The sequence below is a fragment of the Doryrhamphus excisus genome, chromosome 5, assembly GCF_030265055.1.
Source record: "Doryrhamphus excisus isolate RoL2022-K1 chromosome 5, RoL_Dexc_1.0, whole genome shotgun sequence".
NCBI classification, from domain to species: Eukaryota; Metazoa; Chordata; class Actinopteri; order Syngnathiformes; family Syngnathidae; genus Doryrhamphus; species Doryrhamphus excisus.
In genome coordinates, this window is record NC_080470.1 from 7718304 (window position 1) to 7730638 (window position 12335).

Here is a 12335-nt window from a genome sequence, read left to right on the forward strand (position 1 = left end):
AGGCCTACACCCATGGGGCTGTGTGATATTCCGGGCGATGGAAAATTAGTTGCAGCAAGGCTAGCTTTTCTTCACTCTTTTCTGCTGCGGGATGTGCGAATGCTTGTTTCTTTTTATGGCAGAGCTGGTGTCCCTTCAGGGTTTTGTAGGTTTTATGTACAGAAAGACTCAGCGATACTGCTCCCATTTGTTTCTGTGAAGAAAAAAAATGCTGTCAATCCTTATTTTAGATATTACTAAACGTCTACTTCTGTATTTCCCTCCCTAATGTATTACGTTAGGGAGTAGCGTATGCCCACTCTTTTAGAAATTATTATAGAGATGATATATTGTACGTATGTTTTGTAATTTTCAGATACGGTGACTATTTCATGGGGTCATGTAATGATCATGTCATGTAATGAAATACACACATATTGTAAAGCACATTTATTTATTGGTAACAAACTGGCTAACTTTTACAATGGATGTCAGCCTCTGTATACATTGCGACAAAATCTTCAACAATGCCTGTGCTTGTGATTAAGGAAGATGTAGTCACCCCTGCAATTCCAACTGCATATGTAAGATATATATATCGTATATATCGTATTTTTTCCACTTAGAAACTGCACGCCCTTACATTAAAGCTGTAAAACACAGAATGTGGTGAAAATATACTCATCGAGCCCGAGTCGCGCGTACACACACAACCACACAAGCTAACCCCTGCTAGCGTCCGTTCACGCTCTTGAAGAGGAGATTCAGTAAACTTTCGCCTGCATTTATCACCATTTCAACCTGTGTAGGTCGGGAAGGGATTGTTCGATGTTTATAATGATGTTGTGCCACGATCGAGCGGTCCTCCGAGTAAATACTTAGACACACGAACATTCCTTCTCCTCATGATGACAGTTTTTCATTCATCATTCATCTATCCAACGCTGCACACAGTCAACTCGTTGTTTATGTTTATCATTTCAAACAGTCATTGTCTTATCGTTGGAAGAATCTATACCGGTAGATAAAATATATATCGCCCAGCCTTCCTATTTTGTAAGGAAACCAAAAGAAAAACTGAAAACATGCCCTATGCAGCATTAGGCAGGTGTCAACATTTCTAACCATTTGCTTTTCAATGTTGAAGACGCCTGGGTTCAGTTATATATTAATTGAAAAGTGACAGTACAAGAACAAAACTAAAATACAAATGTTAGCAGGTAAAATAGGAGGGCTGCTAGCATTAATCTGTGGTACCCGAATAAGCATGGGTTGCTTCATGTTCTTGTCGTATGTCCACCCATCCATCCGAAGTTATACTTACATTTTATTTTGTGTACAAGTTTTCATTTGATCACATTTGAATAACTGATAATGAGACTTTAACAGAAATGAATAGAAAGATTGACCATAATCCATCAAATGAAAAACATGGCACACTTCAAAAGTCAACAATACATTCATGCATGTAATAAAGAGAAAAGTCAATTAAAAGGCAAAGGAAAAGTGGATTAATGAATGCGGTAACTCCTACCGGCAGCTTATGAATGATGCCACCAGCGAGGCTTGCTGGGGGTGTTTGGCTGTCAGCGGGTAAAACCAGGGCAGGGGAGCCAACTGTCCCTGGCTGGTGAGGCTGGCTGAGGAAGATGGGGAGAGCGAGGATAAAGTGTCAGTAGCCATGCCAATGACAGTGCAGCGTGAGTCCTTGAGTACAATGACAGTGTTTGTTTGCTGTGTAACGTGTTATGTAAAATAGATAAAGTCGGTATCATTACAAATTAGATTGCAATGGAGAGATAGAAATATATTTTTGTAAATTATTTTGTGCATCCCTACACCCTGACCTGTTGACCAATCAATCATGTGTCTTATAATGAGAGACAGAGATTAAAACAAAATAGTGCATTTATTGGATAAGTTTATGCATGTATGCACACACACTTCTCTCAAAAGGTCCAGTACCATTTTGCTGTAAGGCAGACATTTGACGCACACCTTCACCAGCTGGCCACACAAATGCATGTAACCTTTTTTCAGATATATGTAGTTTATATAACCTACTGAAGAGTGTTTGAAAAGTTATGTTTTTCCTTTTTTGTCAGAATAAAACCTTCCTGATAATAACCAGTATTTGAGTAATGGTAATCTGTGCATCAAGCATCTTTGCGTCTGCACTCGGCAGATAAAGACAGCTTGGCACGGTCCAAGGCCAGGCTGAATATCAAATGGCGTCAGATGAATTCTGCACCAAAAGAGGTGCTTAAAGCAGAAAGGGTCTGTCCAAGAGGAGAAAAATCATACAGTAACTCCAGATGGGAAAAGATTTAGCAATTATTTAAAATCCCCAGACACACACAATGTTTCACTATAGTGCATAGCCTCTCCCAGATGAAACGAAATGGGACTGTAAATCTAAAGATTCGCTTTGAGGTCATGGAAATGTCATTTTTACAGCTGTAAAGTACTAGTGACACATATTATACTGTAAAGCTTGCTCACATGAGAAAAAAAAAGAAATTAAGATCATTTTGCTCTTTTTTCCTAGAAGACAAACAATGTCAAATTGACATAGTTATGCAAAAAAACAAAACATCTTAGAGTCTCAACGCCCTCATAATAATTGACCTTGAATTGCATCATTTGTGTGACTTGTTAGTCATTCTTTGACTGTTCTTGCACAGAGCGTTAATGTGCCATTTGCTTTCTAACTCTGTGTTTTCGTGACCTTTCAGGGAGTTTGGACGATGGAAGGTGAACAGCCTGGCCTTGGAAAGGCAAGTGAACAATGGCTTTCCTTTTCCACTGGACCCAGAGTTCCTCCAGACCATTAGGCAGCTTGGAAGAAGGCCCAGTCTCAGTGCCATCACTGACAACATTATTAGGAAATACGGAACCCACTTCCTCCTCTCTGCCACGCTGGGAGGTAAATAAGTGGGAATAATTGGATCGGGTTCTATTAGTACACTCTATCATCCTGCTTGGAATCTGGTAGCTACTATGGGTGTAACGCTACGCCACTAATGTATCTCGGTTTTAAGGTCATGCTTTGTTTCATTTTCAGTGCAGTAAGCTGAGCACAATGCTAAACCTAACAGAGCTTAGGTTTTACAGAGGTAATGATTTTTAAAATGAAACAAAGTGCAAACTGCCAGCAGGTAATTGTCCAATAAATACAATTCTCAAATTAAAAAAAACAAAACAGTTTATAAAACTCAATAGGAAATAGTGTGTAGTAGTTTTTAAAGTATCTTTTAAATGTCGTGTTTTATAGTTGCTTTTTATGAAAGTACAATGATGCAGAGTGCAAAGTGCAACAGTAACAGTTTTAATAGTTGTAATTATTTTATTTCAAAAAGTTATTGCCTGAAGTGCAGAATTAATAGTTCCAGCTTGTATCCTCGTTTCCAACCTCTACTGAACAAAGCTAACACACTGCTTTCATCTCAGCCAGTTGTTTTTGTTCGTTTACGTATTAAACAGACTGGAATGAGAGAGGCTCACACACTACCGCAACTCATGAGACCCACTAGCCCCGGGGGTTGTCAACCCACGGCTCTGGAGCCACATGCAGCCTTCAACCTCCTTATTGTGGCTCTCTTTGCCGTGCCTGAATGAAGCCGGTGTTTGCTTGCCTGCGTTTTTTGAGACATGGCAGAGATATCCCACTCACACATATCAGCATATATGGCTTACATATATGCTTGGTATGTGGTTAGAAACAACCTACATGTGTAACAGTGGTCAATGGTGCATCTTTAATATGCACCCCGTTGGAATTTGGTACTCCTTAATGTTTGTTTCTTTCGTCTTTTTCCTGGTTACGGATTTGCCACAATGGATCTTTTTGATCCCAAACAAAAAACATCAGATTGCCGATGTGTATCTTTACATCCCTAATAGCTATAACAGTTAGATTTTTTTAGTCATTGGTGGAAAAAAAATGAAAAATTCTTTCAATGTTCAAACAACATGATACACATCACATGTTCTGTGCCTGCATGTGTGAACATTGATTTTGTTTTGGTTCCTGTTGTAATGATTCATTCTGTGCAAAATAGTGTTTATGAGAAGTGAATTCCCAGTAATGGTAATAAAATGATGATAAATAAAACTGCAAGATTGAATAAGAACAACTGAATGCATAACATATAAAGGATACACTGTTTTCCTAAGACAATTACAAACCAATTGTCATGAGGTTCTATTTTAGCGTGTAGCACCACCCCGGTATTCAATGATATTGAGCAGGTGCAATTGATATTTAATTCTGGGGGAAAGAGAGAAGCCCAGACAAACCACATAAACATAAGAGTCACAAAATCCAAAAATGCAAGAATGCAAAAGCTGATTATAGAGCCCAGCTAAATGCTCACCAAACTACAATAAGCAAGCAGGTAGGAAGGAAGGAAAAGTCCATGACAAATGCAGTCAATCCACACAATAGCAAACAATAATGAGGCGACTAGCAGAGAGCCCCATTTAAAATAAATAGTAGCCTGATTACCAATTACCAACAGGTGCTTCTGCCAGCCCTCACCAGCAGAAGCATTGTTGCTGCACATGATCCCATAATAGGAAACAACAAAAAAACTAATTCAGAGCACCAAACAGGAAAACAATATAAAAAAAAACAAAGGAAAACCAAAACCTGTCCAACCTGTCATGTGGGAAATTACACCAATGACAAAAAATAGCAGATGACAATGCATACCATTGTTGCATTGTTGTTTTGCCATGTTGGTTAAATATATGTCTACATTTGTGTCAAAGTGACAGTTATGCTTGAAATGCTATGCTTTTCACAAAAATCATTTTTCTCCCTTTTTTGTTTAGAACTGATATTTGGCTGAAATGTACATATGTACTACTGCTGATTACTAAAGAACGGAAAAAGGTGGAAACAAAGTTTTTTTGGCATATACATTGTCAATGTAGCCCAAGAACACAATATTCTTTGAGTCTTGGAAAATCTTGTCAAAATCATTAAAAATGGTATTTGAAGGGACGGCGTCTGAAAAAATGGCTGGGATTGAATGAGTTAAGTGAAATAAGTATATTGATCCCTTTCCAAGCAGCAATAATTCCTTACCTTCATGTAAAATCTCACCTCAAAGGATTCTGAGAAAGCTTTTTAATGAGATTAAGGAAGTTAAGACTACAGTCACCACGGAAACCATTGGTACCGCACTTTGCTGTAATGGATGATCCTACAATACCGGTAAGGTCCCCCAGCTCAAGAAGGCACATGTAAAGGACCATCAGAAATTTGCTGATGAATACTTCCTTTATTTAGAGAAGGCTTGTGAGGACGTCATGTGTTCAGATGTGAGCAAAATTGAGCTTTTGCTGCATTTATAGGCAGAAAAGTGTTGACCGTGACCACAAGGAACACCGTCCGTTACAAATAGAGTTAGATATCATATACATACTTTGCGATATCAGTTTCAAATTGGTACTTTTGCTTATAGGGGACCTATTATGCTTTCTTTGTGGGTGGACTAAATTAAAATAGACCGTTTTGGGAGGAAGCACAAATGAAAGGAAATACAGCTGGAATTGGTCCAGGTTCTGCCAAATCCAAAAAGTTTTCTGTGTGGGTTATTGTGTATAGCTGCTCTATAGGAGACCACCACTCAATACAAAGGGTCAAGAATGAGCATAATAGTTCCCCTTTGCCTGACTGCCTGTATGTACTTCAAAAAGGAATAACCTACAAATATCCAAAAACAATGCCTTTTTATTTTGATAAAATTGTGTGAAATGCAAGTTGAACAGAATACCAGTTGAAAAACTTCATTAATATAAAATGAGTCAGTAATACATTCACCAATAGGAAGTAAAGTTCGCAAGAAATTGTCACAATTATCACAGCAAAAACCAGCAGCAATACAGAACAAAGGGAATCAGTAAAAAAATAAATAAAAATAAGTAATGGGCTTTTGTTCAGAATAACGCTGTTTCTGAATGTGCCTCACTTGCCTTGACCGTGATTGGTGGATAATAAAGTGTTATTTTGCTGTTGTGGAAATCGACAGAGAAATGTGTGTGCGGTGTAAGGACTGAGCACTGCTGTTGGCTTGTTAAGGTCGGCGATAAAGTTTATATAAGACGTCAGACTGTGTATCTATCAGGATGTTATATTAGCTACAAGATGTTACTTACAATATCACCATTAAGCACTCACTACAGGTGGCAGAGTCAGCATTCATTTAGCACTGCAATGATAGACCTACTGTATAGCTACTTTTTTTCTCCGTCCAATTCCTACTACTTACATCGGCATTGTTGCCATTGTAATATGCCGTTTTGGTGCGCAAACAAATACAAATTAATTCAGAACCTTTATTTAAATGTATGTTTTTCTCTGGATTTTTTGTTGATATTCTGCCTCTCTAAAATAAACCTACCAAAAAAATCATATCTTTGTAAGGTGGTAAAATGTAAAATCTTTACAACTTCAAGTCATCATTTTTCTCACTGTATCTATGTCTACAATTCATAGGGGAAGAGTCTTTAATGATCTTTGTGGACAAGCGGAAGTTGAGTCGGTCATCTGAATTGAGTGACACCAATGGCACAGCAGTGCCTCTGGAGGCTCTCCACCAGCTTGCTGCCTCCTACTTCATCGACAGGGAGAGCACCCTGCACAAGCTGCACCACATCCAGATTGCCTCTACTGCCATCAAGGTAAAACTAACTGCAAATTACAGCCAATGTTGCAATTATGTATTTGTGGGATTGAACAAGTAATACAAACATACGTATCTCTGTTTTGGCATAATCCTGCCCAAAACCAGCATGGTGGTGGTGTTGCTTTTCGCTGATACAGTTATGCTTTTTTGTGGGTGCTTGTGATTGACTGACTGACTGTACTGAGAGCTAAGACGTGTCAAGACGGTGATACATTATGGTGCTCTGGTGCCGATCGCTCACTTATATTCATTAGTTGTCAAATTAATGCGCAGTCTGTGCTGTGACACAGTGGAATTAAAAGTGGTGGTTTTAATCTTCACAGTAAGTCTCCCATGTAATTTCACTTCTGCAAATTAAGAACATTTTGTGATGAGTGTGCAGCATTTGCAATTTAAGTAACATTTCAAAGCAAAACCGATTTGTATTGATGGGTTTTTTTAGCTCTCATTTTGTTTGACTGACTTGGTGACAGCTAGGATAGGCTGTAGCTTCCTTTGACCTTGCAGAGGATGCACAGTATGGTATCCAGTACATCATGGATTAATGGATTTTGCAGCACTTACAGACTGAAGTAGTGTTAATTGAGGTACTGTAACTGCTCGCAATGAAACAAAACAAATCTTAAATTTGATGCACATTATCAGTGCATTTAGCTCTTCAAAACATCTTGCTGCTTTGAGAGAACGAGGAGCATAATTTCTCTTGCTCATTTTACACTCTGATATACTGACGTGTCATTGGGATTAGACATCCACAAAAGCAGAGAGACCTACCAAGAAAGAGATGAAGAGAGCAGTATTGTTTGCTCATCGCTTGTGTGTATTCACAGGCATGGAAGGCAAACAGCTAACTTTGCATATGAAGATATGCTTGTGTATGTAAATATCACTGTGCGTCTTTTACTGCTTAATACCTTCAGGGTGTGTTCATTCATCACTCTGTCAGTTCTTATCAAGCAGAATGAATTAAATTGGCTGAGTTTGCCCTTTGCACTGCAGACTGAATTCTCATTGTGTTTCCTCACATTTATTTAATGCGCTTTACCTTATTTTAGTAAACAACAAATCAGCGTCACAGAAAAATATCTGCACTTTCTTTGAGCATACCGTATTGTGCAGTTGTCGGATAATTAACTGCATTATTGGAGAGGACAATTTAGTTTTTTGATAAAGCAAACATATTCACCCAAAGGTATCAACGCTTCAAAACACAATAAATCACAATAAGGGACTACATTATTCCCCATGATTCCCATCTCTCTGTTTCTAAGAGAGAAATGAATAACCACATTTCAGTGAAATGCAATTTAGGAGACAGTGGTAGGGTTTTGGACGCATTCTCTAATGAGAAAATACAGGATTACATCAGTGCTGCATCGTGGTAATTCATGTTTTTTGAATAATAAATTCCATCAAAAGATGTAATTTCAAAGAAACACTTTTTGGGGCTGCACAGTGGGTAGCGTGCAGGCCACACAGCCAGGAGACTCAGGTTTGATTCCCCCCTCGGGCATCTCTGTGTGGAGTTTAATTGTTCTCCTGGTGCGTGGGTTTTCTCCAGGTACTCAGGTTTCCTCCCACAATGGACACACTTGATTTGATTGCTGAAACAACAGATTTTTCTGGCATCTCACATCAGGCACAATAATCCCGAATAATCCCTACTGTTGCATCCATAGCACATGCCAACCTAAAAGTCAACACTTGACTTCCTGTCCCTTCCCTAGGTACCACATTTATAGTAACAAGAACAAACATGGATCTTATTTATGTATTAAACGGCTTATTTTCTGTTATGTCTACTATATCAAGTAATACAAGTGTAAAGGTGACTATAGGGGTATTGTTTCATTTTATTACGTTGAACAGCAGTCAGCCCAGCAATCAAAGAAATAAAAAAATGAGGCACATAGGAGTCCAAACATAGCACCTTTGCTGTCACATCATATGATTAATCAGAAGTTCAATTTCTGTAATTTCCTTTTAGGATCCCCTTTCATTTGTCAAACATTTTGTACTGATAGTTAAGGTGTCACGTAAATCTGATCTGATGTGATGAGACAGCAACAAACGTGTCCTATTTAGCAGGCCTTTCGCAAGGGATGGAGAACATCAGGTACACAGGAAAATAAGCATCAATCACTGCTATTTCCTTTGATTTCCAGCCCATGTTCGGCCGCATTGAAGAGTCATTAAATTAAAGTTGGGAGGGGAATTTCATTGATGGGGAGGAGAAGTGCCAAGAAATGTTTGACCCAATTTGCTGTACGTGTCTTGAGTGTTCATGCGGCGTTACACTTCGTTTGTCAAAGCAGAAAATGACAAGTTAAAGACCGAGCTTCAGAAAACAGAAGCTCAGGGTTATGAACGATAAACCGATGCGCCCGGTTATCCAGTTTTTACAGGCGAACAATTCGGCTGTGCCGGATACATCCTCCTGTATCGTTACTAATGGTAACAGGTATAAAAATAAATATTGATCCCATCAAACAAAAAAAGTTTTTAATTCAGCAAGTTGTTTTTTTTGGTCTGTGTCCAAACAATAAATACTTTTGACATGATATTCTGTTGACTTTATTTTTGCCAGTGCCTTACCGCTTGCTTGGGGTTATGACGTGCTCTTTTACAAACATTTGAAAATACGGAAAAGAAAGAACAATGTACAAAAAGATAACTTGTCTAAATGTTCATCACTAAAATATAGCTGTGTATATAATGTAGCTGGTTTCATAGTATTGGATTCTTTATTTTTAAATAATGGATGTGCCTCAGAGCTGTCTGTCTCAGTGGACCATGTTAAAAGGTTAAATACTGTAGAGGCAGTGCTGAGCACTCACACTAGTGACTCAGAGGCTACCCTCCACCTTTGTATGGCATCATCTTAGTCAGATTTATTATTTTTTGTAGATGTGTACTGCTACACGATGTGAGCAGTTATCTTAAGATATATATATATATCTATATATATATATATATAGATATATACTCAGTTGGTAGAGTGGTCGTTTCCCACCCTGAAGGTCGGGGGTTCAATCTTCCGTCCTCTCATGATCACGTTGAAGTATCCTTTGGCAAAATACTGAACCCCTAGTTGCTCCTGATTTATTTATAAATGTATCTTGGGAAAAAAAATGTGAGAGTGAAGGCATGCAATTGGAAGCGCAATGTAGCGACGGGCGGCTGTATTCAAAACTGTGGTTTATTTTATCAGGAAAAATATAGATGTAACTTTTTGCCTTTGGTTTGTTTTCTAAAAGCAGACAGGATATGAATGAGGGATTTTGCATTGGCGCAGATATATATATATATATATATATTTATTATTAATACATGGACATCACATGCTTCAATCATAAAGAGCATGCTCAAAAATGGCCTTGAGGTGTCATTAAGTATCCCATTAAATAGAGCTGTTTTCAATAGAGCACAAGTATGCTCTACTCAATTTTGGCATACAAATACATGTCATTTACATATTCAATTTTAGAATTCATTAATTCATTCATTCATTCATTTTCTACTGCTTATCCTCACGAGGGTTGCAGGGGGGTGCTGGAGCCTATTCCAGCTGTCTTCGAGTACACCCCGGACTGGTCGCCAGCCAGTCACAGGGCACATATAGACAAACAACCATTCACACTCACATTCATACTTATGGACAATTTGGAGTCACCAATTAACCTAGCATGTTTTTGGAATGTGGGAGGAAACCGGAGTACCCGGAGAAAACCCATGCATGCACGGGGATAACATGCAAACTCCACACAGAGATGGCCGAGGGTGGAATTGAACTCGGGTCTACTTGCTGTGAGGCCTGCGTGCTAACTCGTATGCCGTGCAGCCCCAATTTCAGAATTACTTTATATAATATTTCTTGCCATTTCCTAGGGGGGGAACTCAAGACATTAAAGATAATGAAATACACTGATTGCAAAGAGTGTCAGAGTACACCTGCCCAGAAAGCTTGTTGGTTTTGCAATTGGTCACATTACTATGCATAGTTAATAATCTTTAAATCAGCATTTTGGACCAAAAAGCTATGGCCAAATTTCATATTCAACTCTTCATAGTAACAATTAATTTTAGTCAAGAGAGAGACTTCTCTGCCTATTTTTCATTGGGGTTGTGCCTTTGTTCTGCCACAGAAGCAATGCAAACACATCATACAAATATTCCTTGGCCACCAAAATAATCTGTTACAGTTCATGTTTTGTGTCATTTTGATGTACGTACTCGGCACTGTTGCAGCTGTGTACTTAACTATTTATGGCACAGTAGTTGGTTTCTATTGAGTTTAAGCATAACCTAGCAAGACTGTGGCAGCTTTCACTCAATTGATTTTGTTTTTGTGTCAACTATCTATGAAAAAAAAGAACAATTGCTGCACCTCCACTGTCACCTCCTTCTCGCTCTGTCTCTGTGTCTCCTTGTCTCCCTCTCTGGTCACCTGTCACTCACTCTCTCCTTGGTCATTTCCCTGTTGTTGGTCACCTGTTTGGCAATCACATTCTTGAACCTGATATTAAGAACAAAAAAAGCTTATTTAATGTTGAAATGGTAACAGCAACTTGCATGATCACAGCATGTTTATCAAACGAAAAAACGCTTAAAGTTTTTTTTTCGTAATTAAAGTAGGTGTGTCCCATTGACGTGCATTTTTAGCTAGCTCATATTAAAGTGTTTGTTGGCGTTATGATGTACAGAAAAGGGAAAGAAATATGTATTCATGTTTCACATAAGGATTGTGAATGATGGGCAAAAGTCCCCCAAAAGTGCAGTTCCCCTTTAACAATGCGGCTATTTACCTCTTTTTGGACAGGATTTTTGTCTTTTTACGCATTTCTGCTGTCTCCATCCATGCCCAACATACAGCAAATTGAGGGGCGAGAAAGCGGGATGGGTAATACTAAGTATTCGGCAGGGCGAGGGAGGTCACATTACCGGATGATTGAACATGCTGCTGTTTTGCTGGGAAATTATATAAATAAAGAAAATCAACAAGATGTTAATGCAAGATAATGTATATTGGGTGGTTATATTGCCTGGATCTGATTATTTCGGGGGTAACGATCCCCTGTCCCCCGTGCAAATTACACGCTTGGCAGTGATAACCCAATGTCAAGGAAACTATGGTTTGTCAGTGTACTTGTAAAAGCTTTATGGCCATTATTACATTTGATTTTACAAATATTAGTTATAATTCTGCACTAAGACACATATGTGTTTCATCTATCATATACACTAATGGCACACAGTTGCATAGACTTGCTATGATTATGGCTATGATTAGGCTAGATGCCTCTTGTCTCCAAAACATGTCCTTCACATGCTCAGAAACAACAGCAATGGACGTTTAGGCCTTTTACGATAGCTTTAGCCACTCATTTAAATGACCACTCCCTTTGCATATGCACATATAGAAACATATTTCCCTGTAGAAGTTCGACATTTTCTCTAGAAGCTGTCTATTCATGTTGTATTGATTTGGCTCCTTGCACACAAGTTTTGTTGTCGCTTGGAAAATTTTCCCTTGATGCCCAACTAATTACCTTCTTGCAGACAAGATATATATTTGTAACACCGGTTTATTTGTTTCAAACATGCTTAACACGTTAAATTAAGGAACATCATGTGGTTGCATGTGCACAATTCAGCGTGTTT

At 38.5% G+C, this 12335-nt stretch overlaps 1 protein-coding gene across 2 annotated transcripts in view; it reads left to right on the forward strand.

The window, feature by feature from the left end:
- Window positions 1-12335, forward strand: part of LOC131129925 (BMP/retinoic acid-inducible neural-specific protein 3-like) — a 43580-nt gene that overhangs the window by 13523 nt on the left and 17722 nt on the right. Inside the window, exons 3-4 of one of the 2 annotated variants that reach the window (XM_058073875.1) lie at window positions 2715-2905; window positions 6485-6669. In XM_058073875.1, the coding sequence (XP_057929858.1) occupies window positions 2715-2905; window positions 6485-6669 (376 nt within the window). The remainder of the gene's footprint in view (window positions 1-2714; window positions 2906-6484; window positions 6670-12335) is intronic. The other variant, XM_058073876.1, reaches the window with a different exon arrangement.